The sequence below is a fragment of the Salvelinus alpinus genome, chromosome 29, assembly GCF_045679555.1.
Source record: "Salvelinus alpinus chromosome 29, SLU_Salpinus.1, whole genome shotgun sequence".
In the NCBI taxonomy this organism is placed as follows: domain Eukaryota; kingdom Metazoa; phylum Chordata; class Actinopteri; order Salmoniformes; family Salmonidae; genus Salvelinus; species Salvelinus alpinus.
Window position 1 is genome coordinate 29,692,226 of NC_092114.1, and position 27,241 is coordinate 29,719,466.

Consider the following 27,241-nt stretch of genomic DNA (forward strand, 5'->3'; position numbering starts at 1 on the left):
CGTACTTTGTCCCCATGTGCACTTGCAAACCGTGGTCTGGCTTTTTTTATGGCGGTTTTGGAGCAGTGGCTTCTTCCTTGCTGAGCGGCCTTTCAGGTTATGTCAACATAGGACTTGTTTTACTGTGGATATAGATACTTTTGTACCGGTTTCCTCCAGCATCTTCACAAGGTCCTTTGCGGTTGTTCTGAGATTGATTTGCACTTTTCGCACCAAAGTACGTTCATCTCTAGGAGACAGAACGCGTCTCCTTCCTGAGTGGTATGACGGCTGCGTGGGCCCATGGTGTTTATACTTGCGTACTATTGTTTGTACAGATGAACGTGGTACCTTCAGGCGTTTGGAAATTGCTCCCAAGGATGAACCAGACTTGTGGAGTTCTACACATTTTTTTCTGAGGTCTTGGCTGATTTCTTTTGATTTTCCCATGACGTCAAGCAAAGAAGCACTGATTTTAAAGGTAGGCCTTGAAATACATCCACAGGTACACCTCCAATTGACTCAAATTATGTCAATTAGCCTATCAGAAGCTTCTAAAGCCATGACATCATTTTCTGGAATTTTCCAAGCTGTTTAAAGGCACAGTCAACTTAGTGTATGTAAACTTCTGACCCACTGGAATAGTGATACAGTGAACGATAAGTGAAATAATCTGTCTGTAAACAATTGGGCAATGTAGATGCGCAAAGTAGATGTCCTAACCGACTTGCCAAAACTATAGTTTGTTAACAAGAAATTTGTGGAGTGGTTGAAAAACGAGTTTTCATGACTCCAACCTAAGTGTATATAAACTTCCGACTTCAACTATATATGTTTTACCCATCTACCAATAGGAGCCCTTCTTTCTGAGACATTGGAAAACCTCCCTAGTCTTTGTGGTTGAATCTGTGTTTGAAATTCCCTGCTTGACAGAGGGACCTTACAGATAATTGTATGTGTTGGGTAAAGAGATGAGATTGTCATTCTAAAATCATGTTAAAGACTATTATTGCACACAGAGTGAGTCCATGCAACTTATTATGTGACTTGTCAAGCTGTTTTTTACTCCTGAATTTATTTAGGCTTGTTATAACAAAAGGGTTGAATACTGAATATTGACTCGAGTCAACTTAATTTTTTAAATTAATTTACAAACATTTCGAAAAACATAATTCCACTTTGACATTATGGGGTATTGTGTGTAACCCAGTGACAAAAACATCTACATATAATCCACTTTAGAATAAGGCTGTAACACAACAAAATTTGGCAAAAGTCAAGGGGTCTGAATACTTTCTGAACGCACTGTATATATTGTAAATTTGTAAGTTAGTAAGTTAAAAGTCACCTTTCAAAATGAATGACTCACTCAACTCTTTTCTGGAAAAAGTAGTAATGGTTTCAAGGGTAACTCTGTCGATTATGTGTTTCAAAAGACCTTAAAGTTTTTTGGGAAGTATGTGCATCGTGTTTGAGAATTTGACCACCAAAGAAAATCCCTTTATCATTCACCTGCACTAGTTCCTCTCATCCATCCATCTTTCTCCTGGGAGAGAGTCCTATCGTCCTTTCTCACCAGCCAGTTCTGTACTTCAGACACAGACAGGCACAGACACTATAGGATCAACCTTCTTGAAGGGTACAGTGTGTGGATGCTGAGGGATTTCTGTCAGAGATCAAGGTAAGATGGAGAAATCAAACAAGTACTACTTTAATTTCAACAGACTTAGGAAAAGTTATGCTGTTGCTGGAGTGCCAATCATCTGATACAGCATGTTGGATTTTATCCTGCAGAGTTTAGCGACAACACACACACACGCATGCCCGCATACATACATACACACGCACACACACGCTCACAGACACACAGACACACAGACTCACAGACACACAGACACACAGACACACACACACACACACACACACACACACACACACACACACACACACACACACACACACACACACCATATCACTAAAAGTGAGAAATGCAATCCACTTAAAAAGTGCAAGAGCAGAAAGCTGAAGGATTTAACCTCTCTTGGGCACGTGAGACGGTAGCGTCCCACCTCTTCAACAGCCAGCCAAATTCAAATACAGAAATACTCATTATAAAAATTCAGAAAACAAAACATATTTTACATAGGTTTAAAGATTAACTTCTTGTGAATCCAACCACGGTGTCAGATTTAAAAAATGCTTTACGGCGAAAGCATACCTTACGATTATTTGAGAACATAGCCCACTAGACAAATCATTACAAACAGTAGCCAGCCAAGTAGAACAGTTACACATATCAGAAATAGAGATAAAATGAATCCCTTACCTTTGAATATCTTCATATGGTTGCAGTCAGCAGGCATTCATTTACTCAATAAATGTTCCTTTTGTTCGATAAAGTCTCTTTATATCCAAAAACCTCCGTTTTGTTTGCGCGTTTTCTTCAGTAATCCACAGGCTCAAACGCAGTCAAAACAGGAAGACAAAAAAATCCTAATTGTATCCGTAAAGTTCATAGAAACATGTCAAACGATGTTTATATTCAATCCTCAGGTTGTTTTTAGCCTAAATAATCGATAATATTTCAACCGGACAATAACGTTGTCAATTTAAAAGGTAAACAAGAAACGCACTCTTTCGGTCTCGCGCATGAAAAAGCTCTGTGACACTTTAGGGTCCACTCATTCAGACTGCTCTTACTTCTTCATTTTTCAGAATACAAGCCTGAAACAATTTCTAAAGACTGTTCACATCTAGTGGAAGGCATAGAAACTGCAATTTCAGTCCTAAGTCAATGGATACTGTAATGGCATTGAATAGAAAACTACAAAACCCCCCAAACAAACTACTTCCTGAATGGATTTTTCAAATCAGTTATGTTATACTCACAGACACTATTTTAACAGTTTTGGAAACTTTAGATTGTTTTCTATCCAAATCTACAGTTATATGCATATCATATCTTCTGGGCCCGAGAAGCAGGCAGTTTAATTTGGGCATGCATTTCATCCAAAATTTGAATGCTGCCCCCTACCCGAGTGAAGTTAAAACCACTAAGACAGTGGTTCCCAAACGTTTTATAGTCCCGTACCCCTTCAAACATTCAACCTCCAGCTACGTACCCCCTCTAGCACCAGGGTCAGCGCACTCTCAAATGTTGTTTTTTGCCACCATTGTAAGCCTGCCACACACTATACGATACATTTGTTAAACATAAGAATGAGTGTGAGTTTTTGTCACAACCCGGTTCGTGGGAAGTGACAAAGAGCTCTTATAGGACCAGAGCACAAATAATATAATACATAATTTTGCTCTTTATTTAACCATCTTACATATAAAACCTTATTTGTCCATTGACAAATTGTCAATAACTCACCACAGGTTAATGAGAAGGGTGTGCTTGAAAGGATGCACATAACTCTGCAATGATGGGATGTATTGGAGAGAGTCTGTCTTATATAATTTTCCACACAGTCTGTGCCTGTATTTAGTTTTCATGCTAGTGAGGACCGAGAATCCACTCTCACATAGGTACGTGGTTGCAAAGGGCATCAGTGTCTTAACAGCTCGATTTGCCAAGGCAGGATACTCTGACCGCAGCCCAATCCATAAATCTGGCAGTGGCTTCTGATTAAATAAAATGTTCACAGAACCGCTTATTGCAATTCCGATGAGGCTCTCTTGTTCAGATATCGGTAAGTGGACTGGAGGCAGGGCATGAAAGGGATAATGAATCCAGTTGTTTGTGTCATCCGTTTCAGGAAAGTACCTGCGTAATTGCACACCCAACTCACTCAGGTGCGTGCTTCTCTATATCACATTTGACATTGTCCGTAAGCTTGATGTCATTTGCACACAAAAAATCATACAATGATGGAAAGACCTGTGTGTTGTCCTTGTTAATGCAGACAGAGAAGAGCTCCAACTTCTTAATCATAGCCTCAATTTTGTCCCGCACATTGAATATAGTTGCGGAGAGTCCCTGTAATCCTAGATTCAGATCATTCAGGTGAGAAAAAACATCACTCAGATAGGCCAGTGTTGTGAGAAACTCGTCTTCATGCAAACTTTAAGATCGTCTCTCAATTAAAAACAAAAACGTTTCAATTCTTTGCCCCTTGATAACCAGCGCACTTGTGTATGTTGTAAAAGCGTTACATGGTTGCTGCCCATATCATTGCATAGTGCAGAAAATACACATATTCAGGGGCCTTGCTTTAACAAAGTTAACCATTTTCACTTTATTGTCCCAAACGTCTTTCAAGCGGTCAGGCATTCCCTTGGCAGTAAGAGCCTCTCGGTGGATGCTGCAGTGAACCCGAGTGGCGTCGGGAGCAACTGCTTGCACGCGCGTTACCACTCCACTATGTCTCCCTGTCATGGATTTTGCGCCATCAGTGCAGATACCAACATGAGCAGAAGCTACATTTGGCTACGTACGGACCGTTAGTGGAATTCCTGTGAGAGAGTAATGGTTAATGTGGTTGGATGATAATTATTTGACTAGGCTACCTGTATTTGACATTGTGTTGTTATTTGGCTGAACACTAGATGGTTGAATTTTATTATTGGCAGTGAAACGAGGCTACTCAGGCGAGAAAAAAACCATACCCAAATGTACCGCCCCGTTGGAAAATATAAATGGACTGCTTGCATTTTATTTGTATTCATCTTTTAATGTGAATTACATTTTTATTTGGCGTACCCCCGACGTCATTGCGCACCCCAGTTTGGGAATACCTACACTAGGGGAATAGGATAATGTGTATGTGTGTGTATGTGTGTGTAGGTGTATGTTTGTGTGTTTAAATCCCCTAAAGGATGGATAGGATGGTGTGTGTAGCATGTGATCTCTGATCAAGACTAGGGGTCCCTCGATTCCTGTTATTCCAGGAAACTTCCCTAGTGGCGTGGTTTGGGATTAGAGATGTGGGATTGAGACAAACTAACCAACACTCTTTGGACATTCCCATCGAATGTACTTCTGGAAACGACAGTAGTAACAGTGGTGTGCGTGTGCGAATGTGCGTGTGTATGTGTGTGTGTGTGTGTGAGAGAAAGACTCACACTCTTTGGACATGCCCACGCCAAAGCACTTCTGGAGCCGGCAGTACTGACAGCGGTTCCTGGTCACCTTGTTGATGATGCAGTTCTTGTCCCGGTGACATGTGTACACCATGTTCTTCTGGATGGATCTACGGAAAAAACCCTGAGAGAGAGAGAGAGATAGAGAGTTAAAGAGAAAGAGAGAGAGAGAGTTAAAGAGAAACAGAGAGAGAGAGAGAGAGAGAGAGAGAGAGAGAGAGAGAGAGAGAGAGAGAGAGAGAGAGAGAGAGAGAGAGAGAGAGAGAGAGAGAGAGAGAGAGAGAGAGAGAGAGAGAGAGAGAGAGAGAGAGAGAGAGAGAGAGAGAGAGAGAGAGAGAGAGAGAGAGAGAGAGAGAGAGAGAGAGAGAGAGAGAGAGAGAGAGAGAGAGAGAGAGAGAGAGAGAGAAAAAGAGAGGGATCAGTCTATCTGGTAAAACAAGGTTACACTGGATAAAAGGTTAAATACAATTAATAAATACAAATCTTCCTCGACTGCATTCAGCTCAAGATGTCATAGCAACAAGCATTTGTGGTGTGTGTGTGTGTGTGAGTAATCAGAGGAAAGGGGAAGCGTTGTAGAGGATGTTAACATGGCGTGTTAAGTGATGTTCAGTGAATTGGTGTGACTTTCTAAGAACGCTGGTGTAACTGACTATAACAGAAGGAGAATGACCCCCCCTATGGTTTACGTCTACAGTATGTCCAAAAACAACTATGGTGTAACTGTTTTGTATCAATTTGCCTACCAACACAGTCAGAGCAGCGGGAGAGATATGAGAGGAATTTGAGGGAAAACAGGAGGAATTCAAGTAGCTTCCTTAAAGATGTTTCAGTTATTATTCATTTGTTGTGGCAATGATCCTCCATCATCCAGGCCCTCTCAGGCGAACCCTCTCTTCCATTTGCCATAGGCTCCTGTGACAGATGGGACCTTGCATTTTCATTAGGGGAGCAGAATGCATGATGGGTAACGGATTAGATGGCGTACGCACAGGGCTGAAACGGCTGATGCTGTAGCATGTGTGTGTGTAGCAGCCCCATCTCGCTTTAGACTCAAACATCCGTCAACATACCAGTCCCGCCCTGCAGTGCCGTGGCGACCACAACAACTAGCCAATCACGTCTGGGAATTCAACACCATGTGACCAGTCCAGGGACACCTCCTCTCGACTGGTATTATTCATTTTCTTAATAGAGGCCTTTATTCTTGCCTGATCTACATGTGTGTGTGTGTGTGTGAGTCTGTGTGTCTGTGCGTGCACGTGTGTGTCTTTATCCTAGCTGATCTGAGCAGAATACCTTGTTATACATTACCTCTCTGTTCTAATATATAGATAACACACACACACGCACAAACAGAAACAAGGCGCAATGTTGGGTTGGGTGCGGAACCCAAGGCTACTGTAGTAATAATTCATTCAATCCCATCCCTGTGACCATGCAGGGCAGGATAAAAGGATAAAAGTCCTTGGAGCGGTGTGTGTGTGCGTGCATTGGTGTGTGTGTGCATGCATCGGTGTGTGTGTGCGTGCATGTGTGTGTGTGCGTGCATGTGTGTGTGTGTGCCTCAGAGTCTTTGTGAAGTGATTTCTCAGCAGCAGCAGCAGCAGCAGCAGCAGCAGTCAACAGATGCTGTGACTCCTTCATCTCTGTGTTCCTCAAGGGAAGCACTATCACACACACACACCCCGACGCACCCAGACTTAATCATCACATCTGCTCTCTCTCTCTCTACCTACCTTATTCTCTCTCTCCTCTCCCTCTCCACCTACCTTATTCTCTCTCTCTCTATCTATCTACCTACCTTATTCTCTCTCTCTCTATCTCTCTCTCCTCTTCCTCTCCCTCTCCACCTACCTTATTCTCTCTCTCTCTATCTATCTACCTACCTTATTCTCTCTCTCTCTATCTCTCTCTCCTCTTCCTCTCCTTCTCCACCTACCTTATTCTCTCTCTCTCTATCTATCTACCTACCTTATTCTCTCTCTCCTCTCCCTCTCCACCTACCTTATTCTCTCTCTATCTATCTATCTACCTACCTTATTCTCTCTCTCTCTATCTCTCTCCTCTTCCTCTCCCTCTCCACCTACCTTATTCTCTCTCTATCTATCTATCTACCTACCTTATTCTCTCTCTCTCTATCTCTCTCTCCTCTTCCTCTCCCTCTCCACCTACCTTATTCTCTCTCTCTCTATCTATCTACCTACCTTATTCTCTCTCTCTCTCTCTCCTCTCCCTCTCCACCTACCTTATTCTCTCTCTCTCTCTCTATCTATCTACCTACCTTATTCTCTCTCTCTATCTCTCTCTCCTCTTCCTCTCCCTCTCCACCTACCTTATTCTCTCTCTCTCTACCTTATTCTCTCTCTCTCTCTCTCTCTACCTTATTCTCTCTCTTTCTACATACCCAATTCTCTCTCTACCTACCTTATTCTCTCTCTCTCTATCTATCTACCTACCTTATTCTCTCTCTCTCTCTCTCCTCTCCCTCTCCACCTACCTTATTCTCTCTCTCTCTCTCTATTTATCTACCTACCTTATTCTCTCTCTCTATCTCTCTCTCCTCTTCCTCTCCCTCTCCACCTACCTTATTCTCTCTCTCTCTCTACCTTATTCTCTCTCTCTCTCTCTACCTTATTCTCTCTCTTTCTACATACCCAATTCTCTCTCTACCGAACTGATTTCTATCTCTCTCTACATACCTGATTTTCTCTCTCTCTCTCTACCTACTTGATTCTCTCTCATTCTACCTACCTGATTCTCTTGCTCTCTCTTTCAATTAAATTCAAATGGCTTTATTGGCATGGGAAATATATGTTTACATACCCAAAGCAAGTGAAATAGATAAAAAACAAAAGTGAAATAAACAATATAAAATGAACAGTAAACATTACACTCATCAAAGTTCCAAATGAATAGAGACATTTCAAATGTCATATTATGGCTATATATAGTGTTGTCCCGATGTGTAAATAGTTAAAGTACAAAAGGGAAAATAAATAAACATAAATATGGTTTGTATTTACAATGGTGTTTGTTCCCTCACTGGTTGCCCTTTTCTTGTGGCAACAGGTCACACATCTTTCTGCTGTGATGGCACACTGTGGTATTTCACCCAACAGATATTGGAGTTTATGAAAATTGTATTTGTTTTCCAATTCTTTGTGGGTCTGTGTAATCTGTGTAAGCTCAGTTTCCACCTCATTTTGTGGGCAGTATGCACATAGCCTGTCTTCTCTTGAGAGCCAGATCTGCGTACGGCGGCCTCTCTCAATAGCAATGCTCATTGAGTCTCTACATAGTCAAAGCTTTCCTCATTTTGGGTCAGTCACAGTGGTCAGGTATTCTGCCACGGTGTACTCTCTGTTTAGGGCCAAATAGCATTCTATTCTTTTGTAATTTTAAGTAATTATCTTTTTGTTTTCTCGTGATTTGGTTGGGTCTAATTGTGTTGCTGTCCTGGGGCTCTGTGGGGTCTGTTTGTGTTTGTGAACAGAGCCCCAGGACCAGCTTCTCTAGGGGATTCTTCTCCAGATTCATCTCTCTGTAGGTGATGGCTTTGTTATGGAAGGTTTGGGAATTACTTCCTTTTAGGTGGTTGTAAAATTCAATGTCTCTTTTCTGGATTTTGATAATTAGGGATATTGGCCTAATTCTGTTGTGCATGCATTATTTGGTGTTTTACGTTGTACACGGAGGATATATTTTGCAGAATTCTGCATGTAGAGTCTCAATTTGTGTTTGTCCGATTTTGTGAAATCTTGGTTGGTGAGCGGACCCCCAGACCTCACAACCATAAAGGGCAATGGGTTCTATAATTGATTCAAGTACTTTTAGACAGATCCTAATTTTGTTTATGTTGTTTTTGATGGCTTAGAAGGCCCTTCTTGCCTTGTCTCTCAGATCGTTTACAGCTTTGTGGAAGTTACCTGTGGCGCTGATTTTTAGGCCAAGGTATATTTAGTTTTTTGTGTGCTCCAGGGCAACGGTGTTTAGTTGGAATTTGTATTTGTGGTCCTGGCAACTGGACCTGTAACGGCTGTCTTCAGGTGAAAGAGAGGACGACCAAACTGCAGCGTGATGATAATCCATATTTTAATAGGCTACTTAAACAACGAACAAAAACAACAAACTGACAGAAAGAACCGAAGACGCTACAGTCCCGAACTAGTGAACACAGACCACACACGAACAGGAACAATCACCCACAAAACACACTACAAAACAGGCTACCTAAATATGGTTCCCAATCAGAGACAATGACTAACACCTGCCTCTGATTGAGAACCATATCAGGCCAAACAAGAAACCCCACATAGAAACAGACAACATAGATCATACCCACCCAGCTCACGTCCTGACCAACTAAATAAAGACTAAACAAAGGAAAATAAGGTCAGAAACGTGACAGGACCTTTCTTTCAACATCATTATTTCTGTCTTAACGAGATGTACTGTCAGGGCCCAGGTCTGACAGAATCTGTGCAGAAGACCTAGGTGCTACTGTAGAACCACCTTGGTTTGGGGACAGAAGCACCAGATCATCAGCAAACCGTAGACATTTGACTTCAGATTCTAGTAGAATGAGCCCGGTGCGGCAGACTGTTCTAGTGACGACAATTTGCTGATATACAGTGCATTCGGAAAGTATTCAGACCCCTTGACTTTTTCCACATTTTGTTACGTTACAGCCTTATTCTAAACTGAATAAAATAAAATAAATACCTCATCAAAAATGGAAATATGACATTTAGATAAGTATTCAGACCCTTTACTCAGTACTTTGTTGAAGCACCTTTGGCAGTGATTACAGCCTCGAGTCTTCTTGGGTATGACGCTACAAGCTTGGCACACCTGTATTTGGGCAGTTTTTCCCATTCCTCTCTGTAGATCCTCTCAAGCTCTGTCAGGTTGGATGGGGAGCGCCGCTGCACAGCTTTTTTCAGGTCTCTCCAGAGATGTTAGATCGGGTTCAAGTCCAGGCTCTGGCTGGGCAACTCAAGGACATTGAAAGACTTGTCCCGAAGCCACTCCTGCGTTGTCTTGGCTGTGTGCTTAGGGTCGTTGTCCTGTTGGAAGGTGAACCTTGACCCCAGTCAGAGTTCCTGGGCGCTTTGGATCAGGTTTTCATCAAGGAGCTCTCTGTACTTCACTCCGTTCATGTTTCCCTTGATCCTGACTAGCCTCCCAGTCCCTGCCACAGAAAAACATCCCCACAGCATGATGCTGCCACTACCATGCTTCACCGTAGGGATGGTGCCAGGTTTCCTCCAGACGTGATTCTTGGCATTCAGGCCAAAGAGTTCATCCTGGTTTCATCAGTCCAGAGAATCTTGTTTCAAGTAAGTAGGTGCCTTTTGGCAAACTCCAGAAGTGGCTTCCGTCTGGCCACTCTACCATAGAGGCCTGATTGGTGGAGTGCTGAAGAGTTAGTTATCCTTCTGTAAGGTTCTCCCATCTTCACAGAGGAACTCTGGAGCTCTCTCAGAGTGACCATCGGGTTCTTGGTCACCTCCCTGACCAATGCCCTTCTCCCCTGATTGCTCAGTTTGGCTCTAGGAAGAGTCTTGGTGATTCCATACTTCTTCCATTTAAGAATGATGGAGGCCACTGTGTTCTTGGGGACCTTCAATGCTGCAGACATTTTTTGCTACCCGTACTCAAATCTGTGCATCGACACATCCTATCTCTGAGCTCTACGGACAATTCCTTTGATCTCGTGGCTTGGTTTTTGCTCTGACATGCACTGTCAACTGTGGGATCTTATATAGACAGGTGTTTGCCTTTCCAAATCAATTTAATTGACCACAGGTGGACTCCAATCAAGTTGTAGAATCATCTCAAGGATGATCAATGGAAACAGGATGTACCTTAGCTCAATATCGAGTCTCATAACAAAGGGTCTGAATACTTATGTAAATAAGGTATTTTTATTTAATTTTTTTAATACATTTGCTAAAATGTCTACAAAACTGTTTTCACTTTGTCATTATTGGTATTGTGTGTAGATTGATAAGGGGGAAAAATTATTAAATGTTTTTTAGAATAAGGCTGTAACGTAACACAATGTGGAAAAAGTCAAGGGGTCTGAATACTTTCCAAATGCACAAAATATGTTGAAGAGGATGGGGCTCAAGCTGCATCCCTGTCTCATCCCACGCCCCCGTGGAAGAAAATGTGACCTGTTTCAGGAAACTAGGCGTATGTCACGACTTCACAGGAGAGCCATTTGAACGTTATTTTTAAAGAATGTTATCAAATTGCGTTTTTCGTCAGAAATGCATTCTGGAACATTTGAACTTTCAAGTGCCTTAATAACAAAGTTGTATACCATCTGTAAATACGAATAAAGTTGTTAAATTACGAGCCTAGTTGGTTTAGTCACAGAAAAAGACAGGAACCTTCCCGCTAGCCATGATTGGCTGAGAGAATGAATGAGCTGGACATGCCGAAAGATGAGTTTCAGATTGGTCGGCGGTGTAGCATCTTGTGTCTATAAAATTAGCTGCTCGTTATGCGTAGATAATTCTTTCTAATTAAGTTTTCTTGAAAGATATAACGCTAGCTATGAAATATCTTGCTAATGCGACACTGATGTCATCAAAGAGCGACGTATGTTTGTTTTTGTTGAACGCTGTCGAACGCTGAAACTGAAACCTGTCGAACGTCGAAACCTGAACTAAAGACCTCGGTTTAAAAGCTGACAGTGTTTTTATATACTTTTATTTTACTTTGAATCCTGCGGCTCTGTTGGGCTAAATTGCTGTGAGTGCTGCTATCTGTCCCGGGAACCTGCGGGGAGAGACGCGAAAGCCCAGCTAGCCTACCTGGCTCGGCGGTCTCAAACGGAGGCCGCTATTGAACGTTTCTAACGTTGCAGAAGCTGCGTTTACTTTGCTTTGTTCCGGGACAATGTGGACCGCGTTGATTTTCAATGTAGCAACTGCTTGCTTGCGGAGGACTACAGGATCGAAGTAGCTACTCTTAGCAAGCAAGTAGCAAACCTACATAAGCTACTGGGGAACCCACGCCCACCTACTTTTTATTTTTCTTCCACCCCAGTAGCCGGATGCCGCTCTGGTCTGGTGGAAGTTTCACCGTCGTGTCGGCTCTCCACAGCCGACTGGCACGTGCTAGGCAGGGTTCCATCCCTGAATGGGTCTCCCCCTTCCCTGCAGAACAGAGCTGATCTCAACCCAATCAACCAGCCATGGAGTTACGTCATTCCCCGTGGAGGTCGAATAAGGCGTCCTCTGGCAACGGGGGTCTCCATGGAGATGTTGAGCCCGGAACTGACACAGACCAGAAACAGCTTTGCCACCCTGGATCCAGAGGTTCCGGTGCCTTCATCCATGGTGGCTTCCCAATCAAGATCGGATCCGGAGGTATCTGCGTCTTCGTCCTCGGCTCTGTCTCCCTCTCCGGTGGCTTCTACCTCGGGTTCAGATCCTCGGAGCTCCCAGCCTCACAAGACCGTGAGGCTGCCTGAGAGCCTGCCTGTTCAACATCACCAGCTGTCATCATAGGCAGCTCTATGGTGAGAAACATCTCGGTCGCCAAGGCAAAAGCCCTGTGCTACCCAGGAGCTCGAGTACAGGACATAACATGGCTGCTTCTGACTATTCTACCACAGATGCCGGGAGCTGACACTGTCGTAGTCCATGTGGGGTCAAACGACATCAGGAGTGCTAACTCGGAACATTTGAAAATTGTTTTTAAAGAACTGATTTTAGCATTAAAAGACTCCAAAAAACGGCCAATAATTTCAGGTCCAGTACTATCGTTGGGTCGCAGGTGTGAAAGATTCAGCAGACTGCTGGCATTACACATCTGGCTAAAAGACTACTGTAGCTCTGCTGGAGTCACTTTTATTGATAACTTTGACACCTTCTGGAAACAGAAGATACTCTACAGGAATGACGGAGTCCATCCAAATCATCTTGGCTCCTGGACTCTGTCCACGCATTTCAAGGCTGTGTTGAAACAATGACTGGTAAATGATCCAAGACCAGCTCAGTTAATCCCTAACATTGTGACAATGAGTCGTTATAATGCTGCATCAAATGTACATGATCTTAGGGGCATTGGCAAACACAATGTAAGTAATTAAATTGATGTACCCCTAACTGCACCGAATACATCTGTTTATCCTACAGCTATTATAAGCAGTAATCATGAACCTATAAACCAGAGTTACACTGTTAGCACTGAGGCGGTGTGCAATAGTAGGAAGCCCACTTTATGCAGCTCACTCTGTGGCGGCAGGTAGCCTAGTGGTTAGAGCGTTGGACTTGTAACCGAAAGGTTGCAAGATCGAATCCCTGAGCTGATGAGGTAAAAATCTGTCATTCACTAGGCCATCATTTGAAAATAAGAATTTGTTCTTAACTGACTTGCCTAGTTAAATAATAAGAAAATTAAAAACTCTGCACTATCAGCTCCAATGTAAATAACATGAGTAAGTCTACCTCTGATAAGCTTCCCAGTAAAGCATTAAAAACAATCAAGCAATCAAGGTCCATGAAGTCAATAACTTGCTTGTAACAGATGACATTCATATTCATTCATATCTCTGAAACTCACTTAGATAATACCTTCGTTGATACAGTGGTAACAATAAATGGTTATAACATCTACTGAAAAGACAGAAATGCCAACGGAGGTGGTGTTGCGGTCTATATTCAGAACCACATTCCTGTAAAGCTTAGAGACGATCTAATGTTAAATACTGTTGAAGTAATATGGCTACAGGTTCATTGCCTCACCTAAAGCCCATTCTTGTGGGAAGCTGCTATAAACCACCAAGTGCTAACAGTCAGTATCTGGATAATATGTGTGAAATGCTTAATGTATGTGATATCAACAGAGAAGTATATGATAGCCAGTCAGCTATCATCAAGCTGCCTACTCAGGAAAAAACTTCAAACTGTAACCAGTGCCTGCAACCTGGATCAGGTTGTCAGTCAACCTACCAGGGTAATTACAAACAGCACAGGAATGAAATCATCAACATGTATTGATCACATCTTTACTAACGCTGCAGATATTTGCTTTAAAGCAGTATCCAAATCCATAGGATGTAGTGATCACAATATAATAGCCATATCTAGGAAAACCAAAGTTCCAAAGGCTGGGCCTAATATAGTGTGCCATACCTTTTGCCTCATCCCTCTCAACCATACAATTTTTTAATTCCTCATCAATCCAAGGGGATTTAACAGTTTGTACAGTCATTTTCTTAATGGATGTGTGCTTATTAATAACTGGAATAAGTAGTTTCATAAATGTGTCAAGTGCAGCGTCTGGTTGCTCCTCATTACACACCACAGACCAGCAAATATTCTTTACATCATCAACATATGAATCACTACAAAACTGATTCTCTCTACCTTATTCTCTCTCTCTCTACCTGATTCTCTCTCTACCTTATTTTTTCTCTCTCTCTCTACCTTATTCTCTCTCTCTACCTTATTCTCTCTCTCTCTCTACCCCTTGGATTGATGAGGAATTAAAAAATGGTATGGTTGAGAGGGATGAGGCAAAAGGTATGGCAATTAAGTCTGGCAGCCCAACTTCTTGGTAAGCGTACTGCAAATTAAGAAATCATGTGACTAAACTGAAGAAAAAGAATCTACTCTATGAAACAAAGATAAATTATATAAAGAATGATAGTAAAAAGCTTTTGGGCACCTTAAATTATATTTTGGGGGAAAAAGCCAACTCGGCCCCTTCATTTATTGAATCAGATGGCTGATTCATCACAAAGCCCACTGATATTGCAAACTACTTTAATTACTTCTTCATTGGCAAGATACGCAAACTTAGGGATGACATGCCAGCAACAAACGCTGACACTACACATCCAAGTATATCGGACCAAATTATGAAAGACAAGAATTGTACTTTTGAATTAGGTAAAGTCAGTGTGGAAGAGGTGAAAAACGTATTGTTGTCTATCAACAATGACAAGCCACCAGGGTCTGACAATCTAGATGGAAAATTACTGAGGATAATAGCAGATGACCCGCCACTCCTATTTGCCACATTTTCAATTTAAGCCTACTAGAGAGCGTGTGCCATCAGGCCTGGAGGGAAGCTAAAGTCATTCCACTACCCAAGAATAGTAAAGCCCCCTTTACTGGGTCAAATAGTCGACCAATCAGCCTGTTACCAACCCTTAGTAAACTTCTGGAAAAAATTGTGCATTCTTATAGGCAAGGACTCTCAACAAGCACAGCACTTACACAAATGACTGATGATTGGCTGAGAGAAATTGATGATAAAATTATTGCGGGGGCTGTCTTCTTAGACTTCAGTGCAGCTTTTGACATTATCGATCATTGTCTGCTTCTGGAAAAACGTATGTGTTATGGCTTTACACCTCCTGCTATAATGTGGATAAAGAGTTACTTGTCTAACAGAACAGAGGGTGTTCTTTAACGGAAGTCTATCAAATATAATCCAGTTAGAATCAGGAATTCCCCAGGGTAGCTGTTTAGGCCCCTTGCTTTTTTCAATTTTTACTAATGACATGCCACTGACTGAGTAAAGCCAGAGTTACTATGTATGCAGATGACTCAACACTACACACATCAGCTACTACAGCGACTGAAATGACTGCAACACTCAACAAAGAGCTGCAGTTAGTTTCAGAGTGGGTGGCAAGGAATAAGTTATTTCTAAAACGCATATAACTACCTCGTCTATCACTGATACCATTATTGATATTGTTCTTGTACATACTGTATATTATTTTATGTAATATTAACACTATCTAGTTCTGATATTGCACTTAGCAAGATGTGGCTGGGGGTTATAGCATTTCTTTCACATGACCCATAAAAGTGTGTCTGGGTAAGCATCATCTAATATTTATAAAATATTTTCATCTGGACACTTTATGTTACCTGGATTTTTTCCTTATTGCAGGTTACTACTTTTACCACTTTTAATCTTAATCTTTACTTCTCACTGTTTAGCACATGACCTCACATGTGAATCCTTAAAGAGATGGGTGGGGCTGGCTTAAGAGGGTGTGAACAATGCTGAATGGGTGTAGACAAAGGAGAGCTCTCCTGTAGGTACCAAAAGATTCAAAGGGCCTTTTCTCAAAAGTGAGGTTACAAGTTGATCAACTTTCAAATCAGAATTACTTTCCCATTGTTCCTGAAAAATGCAGTGTATGATATACAATTTTGTAGCTCTGTGTCTCTGCTTTAATCCAATGTAAAAAACACAATTTCAAATTCAAGACCGAATCAAGGTGGTCGGTCACAAATGTGTGTTTTTTGCCAATTTTAACCGCACACTTCTTTGTGTACATAGATTTTATAATGTTGTATGTTTTTAACCCGACACCGCTTTCCATCAATTTGTATAGCAGACCCTCATGCCAATTTATTTTTAAATCAACAAAGCATGAGAAGACTTTGCATTTGTTTTGGTTATATGTGGTCTCGTACAGTAATTTGGTAAAAAGCCAATTTGACATTTGCTCACTACATTGTTTTCACTGAGGAAATGTACGAGTCTGCTGTTAATGATAATGCAGAGGTTTTTCCCAAGGTTGCTGTTGACGCATATCCCACGATAGATTCTCTCCCTCTCTCTCTACCAACCTGATTCTCTCTCTCTCTCTCTCTACCTGATTCTCTCACTCTCTATACCTACCTACCTGATTCTCTCTCTCTCCCTGTCCCTCTACTGCATTTTGCTTTGTGCTTTTGCATCTCAATAGGTAATGTAGTTTTGTTTTGACTGTGTTGTAATTTGGTTTATTCTGATTGATTGGATGTGCTGGTCCTGAGGCTTCAGTGTCTTAGTGTACTCAGCCCTGGGACCAGCTGGATGAGGGGACTCTTTTCAGCTCAACTCTTGTCATTGCAGGGCATGGTAATGATATGAGAGGGGGTCTATGTATTTTAGATGTTTCCAAAACTGAATTGCTCTTTCTCTCGCTCTCTCTCTCTCTCTCTACTTACCTGATTCTCTCTCTCTCTCTCTCTCTACTTGATTCTCTCTCTCTCTCTCTACTTGATTCTCTCTCTCTCTCTCACTCACTCTCTCTCTCTGTCTCTCTCTCTCTACCTACCTGATTCTCTAGCTCTCTCTACCTACCTGATTCTCTCTCTCTCTCTCTCTCTCTCTCTCTCTCTCTCTCTCTCTCTCACTCTCTCTGTCTCACTCTGTCTCTCTACCTGTTTCTCTCTCTCTCAATTCAATTTGCTTTATTGGCATGACTTAACAACTAACATATTGCCAGAGCGTACTTTGGAGATTAAGTAACAAATGTACAATATTAACATAATTAAAATAATAATAATCAACATTGACAACGGGACAATCAGTAACAACAATAATCAAGGGTAAAAATATCCATACAATGGACAATAACAATGGCATAGAGGATATGTGTAGGTTGGTTGGTCTGTCAGACCCTGTCCCTCATCTTACGGCAGGCAACAATTTAGTGTGCTGTCAACCCGCAGCTCTCTGCGTCTTCCCCCAACAGGACAGGTAGCTTATTCTCATCAGAGAGGTCTTTGAAACCTTGAATAAGGGTTTCAAATTTGGGGAAATTACACTCTAATTGTTTTATATGTTTTACATTTTGTCAGGAAATGCAGCTCTGTCTCGGGTTCTGCTGTGGTGCAGTGGCCTTTTCTCTACAGCGAGCTAACCTTGTCTAACCTTCTCAATGGCAAGGCTGTGCTCACTGAGCCTGTACTTTGTCAAGGTTTTTCTAATGTTTTGATCAGTAACCAATAGTTTGCCATGGTGTACTGTCGATTTAGGGCCAGATAGCACTGCATTTTGCTTTGTGTTTTGCTTCTCAATAGGTAACGTAGTTTTGTTTTGACTGTTGTAATTTGGTTAATTCTGATTGATTGGATGTTCCGGTCCTGAGGCTTCAGTGTCTTAGTGAACTCAGCCCTGGGACCAGCTGGCTGAAGGGACTCTTTTCCTTGCTTAACTCTTGTCATTGCAGGGCTTGGTAATGATATGAGGGGGTCTATGTATTTTATATGCTTCCAAAACTTAATTGCTCTTTCTCTCTCTCTACATGATTCTCTCTACCTACCTTATTCTCTCTCTCTCTCTACCTTATTCTCTCTCTCTCTCTCTCTCTCTCTCTCCCTTATTCAATTTTCAATTTGCTTTATTGCATGACGTAACAATGTACATATTGCCAAAGCTTACTTTGGATATTTACAATATGAAAATAATAAGAATCAAAATTGTCAACGGGACAACAGTAACAACAATAACCAAGGGTCAAAATAACAATACATTGAACAATAACAATAAGCATACAGTAGAGGACATGTGCAGCTCTCTACCTTATTCTCTCTCTCTACCTGATTCTCTCTCTCTCTCTACCTGATTCTCCCTCTCTACCTGATTCTCTCTCTCTACCTGATTCTCCCTCTCTACCTTATTCTCTCTCTCTACCTTATTATCTCTCTCTCTCTACCTTATTCTCTCTCTCTACCTGATTCTCCCTCTCTACCTTATTCTCTCTCTACCTGATTCTCTCTCTCTACCTGATTCTCTCTCCCTACCTTATTCTCTCTCTCTCTCTACCTGATTCTCTCTCTACCTGATTCTCTCTCCCTACCTTATTCTCTCTCTCTCTCTACCTGATTCTCTCTCTCTCTCTACCTGATTCTCTCTCTCTACCTTATTCTCTCTCTCTACCTGATTGTCTCTCTCTCTACCTGATTCTCTCTACCTGATTCTCTCTCTACCTTATTCTCTCTCTCTCTCTACCTTATTCTCTCTCTCTCTCTCTCTCTACCTTATTCTCTCTCTCTACCTGATTCTCTCTCTCTCTCTACCTTATTCTCTCTCTCTCTCTACCTTATTCTCTCTCTCTCTACCTGATTCTCTCTCTCTCTCTACCTGATTCTCTCTCTCTCTCTACCTTATTCTCTCTCTCTACCTGATTCTCTCTCTCTCTCTACCTGATTCTCTCTCTCTACCTTATTCTCTCTCTCTACCTTATTCTCTCTCTCTCTACCTTATTCTCTCTCTACCTGATTCTCTCTCTCTACCTTATTCTCTCTCTCTCTACCTTATTCTCTCTCTCTCTACCTTATTCTCTCTCTCTACCTTATTCTCTCTCTACCTTATTCTCTCTCTCTCTTTCTCTCTCTCTCTCTCTACATTATTCTCTCTCTCTACCTGATTCTCAATTCAATTGACTTTATTGACATGGCAAGTTCATTATTACTTACATTGTCAAAGTATACATATCGAAAAATATAAATAAAATATAAATGTATATATATACAATATATAAATATATATTTATATATAAATAAATGGTGGGACCAACAGCAATACTAATAGTAGTAGTGGACAACAACTACAACAACAATATTAATCAGAACAACAATACATTAAAGCAACAGTAGTAGACCAGTGTCAACATGACTGAGAAGACACATGACCTGGTATGAAAGACAAAACAAAACGGGAAATATTATCAACATTACTTTGCACTTTTCACTGGCTGTCCCTCAGGTTGTGGCAGGAGAACACATATTTGGCTTTTCACCCAATAAATATTTGATTTTTTCTTCATCTTTTATAGTTTCAAATTCTTTGTATTGAATTATAATTTTGGGAAAGAAATATTCTCTTAGGTCTGAGTATTTGTCACAGTGTAATAGGAAATGCAGCTCTGTCTCTACCTCTCCCCTGGAGCAGAGTGAGCACAGCCTGTCCCCAGACACTCTGGGTTTAGGTCGGTGAGGAAGTAGTCTACAGTGCTGCTGCCAAGGGATGAGCTGTAGGTGTACCTACCAAAAGAGTCCCCTCTCAGCCTACCATTGACTATGTACAGACTCAGTGTTCGACAGAGCTTCACGAGCTGTACTCCGTTTTTGTTTTTCACTTTGTCATAGTTGTTTCTGTGGGGGTATGTGGGGAGGGAAAGGTTGTTGCTTCCTGGTAGGTGTTTATCCCCATGACTGTTAATAGTGTCTTGTTCTTCTGCTGTTCGAGCATTTAGGTCTCCACAGACCAGTACGTTGCCTTGGGCCTGAAAGTGACTAATTTCCCCCTCTAGAATGGCGAAACTCTCTTCATTGAAGTAGGGTGACTCTGAGGGGGGAATGTATGTGGCACAGAGGAAGACGTTTTTATCTGTCAAGATAGCCTCCTTGTTGATTTTTAACCATATAAAGAATTCTCCTGTTTTGATCAATTCGATTTAATTAATTAGTTCAGATTTATACCATATTAGCATTCCCCCTGAGTCTCTGCCCTGTCTGATTCCTTTTAATTTAGTGAATGGTATGATTATCTCCCTATAACCTAGTGGACAGCCAGTGGAAACATCACCTCTGCACCATGTTTCCTGTAGTACTACAATATCAACATCATCAATTTCTTTCAGGAAGTCTGGGTTTCTGCTCTTTAGCCCAAAAGCAGAGGACTTCAATCCTTGTAAATTCCAACATGCAACGTAAAAAGATTACATAACTTTTTTTTCTTTACCTTCAAATGAGACATACGCTCACAATCCAACAAGAACTATTAAAATAGGATTTTTCAATTAAAGTAAACTCGTATTATGCAAATGTGATTTGTTTATCATTTAAGATTTTGTGTCATGCCACTTGGGTGGATGTAGTGTGAGGAGGGTGGAGTTCTTGTGCTCATCTTATAATGACCCTCGGCCTATCACATGTGAGCATAGTAGACTCAGCATTTGTTTAATGTCACTCATTTGGTTGGTGGGGGCTGGGCCAGTTGCTCCTCTCACAGCCTGTGCGTAGCTCTGCCTGCTGGGCTGTGGCTCCTCCAAGTGTGGGTCTGCGGTGTGGGGCAGGGGGGTGGGAGGCCTCGTCTGGGTGGGTCTGAAGCTGGGCTGGGGTGGTCTATGCTGCGCTGGCTGTGGTGGGCATTGAGGTTGGTGGTGCTGTGGTCGTGGCTGGGGGTTCCAGGGTGCTGATCCGGGGTGTTGTCTCGGTGATCTCGGCGGGGTGGAGATTGCTCTACTGTTCCTGGGTGGAGAGGTCGGGCTGCGGTTTAAAGCGACGTCCTTGAGAGTCTTGGCAAGGATTGTCTCCCTGTACAGGTGAACATGGTCATAGAGACAGTCCAGATCGAGGGTGGGATGGTGGGCCAGGTGTACATTGGGTCGCAGGGCACAGTACCGGGATAAGCTGGCGTTTATTCTTTGGATTGTGGCAGGGTGGAAGTCCTTCCTCTGTAGAAGGGTTGACACCACGATTCTTGAGTTGGGGAAGATTGCGGAGGCCTTCTCGATCACTCCCCGTAGTGAAGTCGCCACGCTCTCCTGCTGAGCACGCAGGTCGTTGCTTCCGGTATGTATGATTATGTTGCTTGGCGACCCGAGATGGGCCTTATCAAGCAGCTCCATGGCACTCTGCGTTGTTGGGCACCACACCTTTCTCGTTTTGTGTCTAGGGAAAAGTTTCTTCTCCTGAACAAACTTCCCATTTGAGTACATCAACAGGACGATGTCAGCCAGTGTTTCTTCTGGACTGGAGGGTGCAGAGGGGGGGCTGGTGGGGGTGGGTGTTGGAGCTGGGGTGTGGCTGCTCTGTGCCGGTGCTGCTGTCAGTGGGAGGCTGTTCTGTGGGTTGGGGAGGAGGGGTGCAGCAGGCAGGGCTGGGGAAGCCTGGCTGGTTGAGCTGGGCTCCTCTGCGGTGTGAGGGCAGGTCATAGAGTGGTGATCTAGCTGCTCCTGCAGCCTGTCCTCTGTTCTCTTTCTCTCCTGCAGCTCCTTTCTTAGTGTGGTCAGATCGTTATTACTGTTCTGCCTGTCTTTTTGGAGCTCTCTCACCTCCTTTGTTAGATCAGCCAGCTCTCTCTTGAGTCCGTCTCTCTCTTGCTGAACCTCTTTCAGTTGTGTTGCAAGGCTGCTGTCCTGCTCTGTCCTCACGTTTGTGAGGAGCTCCTCTAAGGTGTGGTTGTCTGGTTGCTGTTTGCTCACACTCCATCTCAGCAGGACCACCTCCCCCTCCAGTTTGGTGAACTCATCCCTCATGGCAGCCATGGTGGTGAGGAGGGCCTGAGCCTGCTCTGCACTGAGGGGGTCGCTCTCCTCCTGGGGCGTGTCCTCCACTATGGTGGGAAGAGAGGTGCCGGATGTGCCTTTTTGGGTGGGGAGAGTAGGGGTGAGGGTGGTGCTGGTGGAGTTTGTCTTGTGGGAGGGAATGTCACTGGTGGTGTCCTTCTCTCTCTCCGCTCTCTCCTTAATGGTCTGAAAGTCTGTTTCAAACAGCCTAATGTTACCTTAACCATGACAGTTCCAGTCTTGTAGAGGTTGATTGTTATCATGGTGCTGTCTGGGTCATCTGTCTCTTTGATTTTCAGCTTCCACCCATTACAGATTCCCTCTTTCTTTATGGATGGGTAGTGAGAGCACACTGCTGAGCGCAATTCATTTGGCTGGTCAGTGAGGAAGATGAGATTACTCACGTCACCGTTTTTGTAGAGGTCTGCAAAAAGGGTTTCTGGCCTCCCCTTTAGTAGTTTCTCTTTAAAAGCTTTCCGATTTGTTCGTCTGCTGCTGTTGCTAGCTAGCGCTAATGTAGTTCAAAAACCAGCAAAAAGAGTGACAAATCCTCACACAAAAAAGAGAAGATATGTTTAAAGTTAGTCCGTGCACCTTTTTGGTTTACTCACTCAGTTTGGTCGTTTGATGTAGTTGTATTAACTCCCCTTGCTAGGTTTGTTCTAGCTCGTTTCTTCTGGCTAGATTGTTAGTCTGCAGGCTAGGTCTTTGTTGTGTAGCTAGCTAGCTAGAGTCAAAACTTCTTAACTTGAGGCGCAAAGTTACTTTTTTTGTATTCTGAATGAATAGAGTTGTTGTTCATCACATCTTGTCTGGAATTATTTTTTGATTAGAGTGTTTATCTCATTCTAAAAACAAAAAAATATGAAATATATCAGGAGCTCATGTTGAGCATGATCTTACAGTTAACTATTCCAACGCTCTAACCACCTGATTACATTGCACTCCACGAGGAGCCTGCCTGTTACGCGAATGCAGTAAGCCAAGGTAAGTTGCTAGCTAGCATTAAACCTATCTTATAAAAAACAATCAATCAATCATTCATAATCACTAGTTAACTACACATGGTTGATGATATTACTAGTTTATCTAGCGTGTCCTGCGTTGCATATAATCGATGCGGTGCGTATCGTTGCTCCAATGTGTACCTAACCATAAACATCAATGCCTTTCTTAAAATCAATACACAGAAGTATATATTTTTAAACCTGCATATTAGCTAAAAGAAATCCAGGTTAGCAGGCAATATAAACCAGGCGAAATTGTGTCACTTCTCTTGCGTTCATTGCACGCAGAGTCAGTGTATATGCAACAGTTTGGGCCGCCTAATTTGCCAGAATTTTACGTAATTATGACATTACATTGAAGATTGTGCAATGTAAAAGGAATATTTAGACTTATGGATGCCACATAAAATACGTAACGATTCCGTATTTCACTGAAAGAATAAACGTCTTGTTTTCGAGATGATAGTTTCCGTATTCAACCATATTAATGACCTAAGGCTCGTATTTCTGTGTGTTATTATGTTAAAACAAAGTCTATGATTTGATAGAGCAGTCTGACTGAGCGGTGGTAGGCAGCAGCAGGCTCGTAAGCATTCATTCAAACAGCACTTTTGTGCGTTTTGCCAGCAGCTCTTCGTTGTGCTTCAAGCATTGCGCTGTTTATGACTTCAAGCCTATCAACTCCCGAGATTAGGCTGGTGTAACCGATGTGAAATGGCTAGCTAGTTAGCGGGGTGCGCGCTAATAGCGTTTCAAACGTCACTCGCTCTGAGACTTGGAGTAGTTGTTCCCCTTGCTCTGCATGGGTAACGCTGCTTCGAGGGTGGCTGTTGTCGATGTGTTCCTGGTTCGAGCCCAGGTAGGAGCGAGGAGAGGGACGGAAGCTATACTGTTACACAGACAATACTAAAGTGCCTATAAGAACATCCAATAGTCAAAGGTATATGAAATACAAATGGTATAGAGAGAAATTGTCCTATAATTCCTATAATAACTACAACCTAAAACTTCTTACCTGGGAATATTGAAGACTCATGTTAAAAGGAACCACCAGCTTTCATATGTTCTCATGTTCTGAGCAAGGAACTTAAATGTTAGCTTTCTTACATGGCACATATTGCACTTTAACTTTATTATCCAACACTTTGTTTTTGCATTATTTAAACAAAATTGAACATGTTTCATAATTTATTTGAGGCTAAATTGATTTTATTGATGTATTATATTAAGTTAAAATAAGTGTTAATTCAGTATTGTTGTAATTGTCATTATTACAAATACATTTTTAAAAATCGGCAGATTAATCGGCATCGGCTTTTTTTGGTCCTCCAATAATCGGTATCGGTATGGAAAAATCATAATCTGTCGACCTCTACTACCTACCGTATTCTCTCTCTCTCTCTCTACCTTATTCTCTCTCTCTCTCTCTACCTTATTCTCTCTCTCTCTCTCTCTCTCTCTCTCTCTCTCTCTCTCTCTCTCTCTCTCTCTCTCTCTCTCTCTCTCTCTACCTGATTCTCTCTACCTACCTTATTCTCTCTCTCTCTCTCTCTAACTGATTCTCTCTCTACCTGATTCTCTCTACCTACCTTATTCTCTCTCTCTCTCTCTCTCTCTAACTGATTCTCTCTCTCTACCTGACCTCTCTCACTCTACCTTATTATCTCTCACTCTACCTCATTATCTCACACTACCTGATTCTCTCTCTCTCTACCTGATTCTCTCTCTCTACCTGATTCTCTCTCTACCTGATTATCTCTCTACCTGATTCTCTCTCTCTACCTGATTCTCTCTACCTTATTCTCTCTCTCTCTACCTGATTCTCTCTCACTCTACCTGATTCTCTCTCACTCTACCTTATTCTCTCTCTCTACCTTATTCTCTCTCTCTACATGATTCACTCTACCTACCGTATTCTCTCTCTCTCTCTACCTGATTCTCTCTACCTACCTTATTCTCTCTCTCTACCTGATTCTCTCTCACTCTACCTTATTATCTCTCACTCTACCTCATTATCTCTCAATCTACCTGATTCTCTCTCACTCTACCTTATTCTCTCTCACTCTACCTCATTATCTCTCACTCTACCTTATTCTCTCTCTCTCTCTACCTGATTCTCTCTCTCTCTACCTGATTATCTCTCTCTACCTGATTCTCTCTACCTTATTCTCTCTCTCTCTACCTGATTCTCTCTCACTCTACCTTATTCTCTCTCTCTACCTTATTCTCTCTCTCTCTCTACCTTATTCTCTCTCTCTACCTGATTCTCTCTCACTCTACCTTATTCTCTCTCTCTACCTTATTCTCTCTCTCTCTCTACCTTATTCTCTCTTTCTACCTTATAATCTCTCTACCTGATTCCCTCTCTCTCTACCTGATTCTCTCTCTCCTGTGACAGTGGTGTCCATGTGATATTTCCCATATGATGCTTGTCGACTCTGTTTGAAGCTCATAACAAAATATCACAGCATACCCTTAAGTAGGGCATTTTACCAGCAGGTGTTTACGTGATTGCCAGCAGGTGTTTGCCTGATCACCAGCAGGTGTTTACCTGATCACCAGCAGCTGGTGTTTGCCTGATCGCCAGAAGGCGTTTCCCTTTTTCTTTATTTTTTTCACCTTTATTTAACCAGGTAAGCTAGTTGAGAACAAGTTCTCATTTACAACTGCGACCTGGCCAAGATAAAGCAAAGCAGTGCAACACAAACAACAACACAGAGTTACACATGGAATAAACAAGCGTACAGTCAATAATACAATAGAAAAAAAGAGTCTATATACAGTGTGTGCAAACGGCGTGAGGAGGTAGGCAATAAATAGGCCATAGTAGCGAAATAATTACAATTTAGAAGATTAACACTGGAGTGATAAATGAGCAGATGATGATGTGCAAGTAGAGATACTGGTGTGCAAAAAAGAGCAGAAAAGTAAATAAAAACAATATGGGGATGAGGTAGGTAGATTGGGTGGGCTATTTACAGATGGACTATGTACAGCTGCAGCGATCGGTTAGCTGCTCAGATAGCTGATGTTAAAGTTAGTGAGGGTTAGTTAAAGTTAGTTAAAGTTCAGCGATTTTTGCAATTCGTTCCAGTCACTGGCAGCAGAGAACTGGAAGGAAAGGCGGCCAAAGGGGGTGTTGGCTTTGGGGATGACCAGTGAGATATACCAGCTGGAGCGCGTGCTACGGGTGGGTGTTGTTATAGTGACCAGCGAGCTGAGATAAGGCGGAGCTTTGCCTAGCATAGACTTATAGATGACCTGGAGCCAGTGGGTCTGGCGACGAATATGTACCGAGGGCCAGCCGACTAGAGCATACAGGTCGCAGTGGTGGGTGGTATAAGGGGCTTTGGTAACAAAACGGATGGCACTGTGATTGACTGCATCCAGTTTGCTGAGCAGAGTATTGGAAGCTATTTTGTAGATGACATCGCCGAAGTTGAGGATCTGTAGGATAGTCAGTTTTACTAGTGTAAGTTTGGCGGCGTGAGTGAAGGAGGCTTTGTTGCGAAATAGAAAGCCGATTCTAGATTGGATTTTGAATTGGAGCTGTTTAATATGAGTCTGGAAGGAGAGTTTACAGTCTAGCCAGACACCTAGGTATTTGTAGTTGTCCACATATTCTAGGTCAGAACCGTCCAGAGTAGTGATGCTAGTCGGGAGGGTGGGTGCGGGCAGCGAACGGATGAAGAGCATGCATTTAGTTTTACTAGTGTTTAAGAGCAGTTGGAGGCCACGGAAAGAGTGTTGTATGGCATTGAAACTTGTTTGGAGGTTAGTTAACACAGTGTCCAAAGAAGGGCCAGATGTATACAGAATGGTGTCGTCTACGTAGAGGTGGTTCAAAGAATCACCTGCAGCAAGAGCGACATCATTAATATATACAGAGAAAAGAGTCGGCCCGAGAATTGAACCATGTGGCACCCCTATAGACTGCCAGAGGTCCGGACAACAGGCCCTCCAATTTGACACACTGAACTCTGTCTCAAAGTAGTTGGTGAACCAGGCGAGACAGTCATTTGAGAAACCAAGGCTGTTGAGTCTGCCGATAAGAATACGGTGATTGACAGAGTCGAAAGCCTTGTCAGGTCGACGAAGACGGCTGCACAGTACTGTC

At 42.4% G+C, this 27,241-nt stretch overlaps 1 protein-coding gene across 1 annotated transcript in view; it reads right to left on the reverse strand.

Moving 5' to 3' along the window:
• Nucleotides 1–27,241, reverse strand: part of LOC139558456 (retinoic acid receptor alpha-A-like) — a 149,626-nt gene that overhangs the window by 76,267 nt on the left and 46,118 nt on the right. Inside the window, exon 3 of the mRNA XM_071373594.1 lies at nucleotides 5,047–5,188. Coding sequence (XP_071229695.1) covers nucleotides 5,047–5,188 — 142 coding nt within the window. The remainder of the gene's footprint in view (nucleotides 1–5,046; nucleotides 5,189–27,241) is intronic.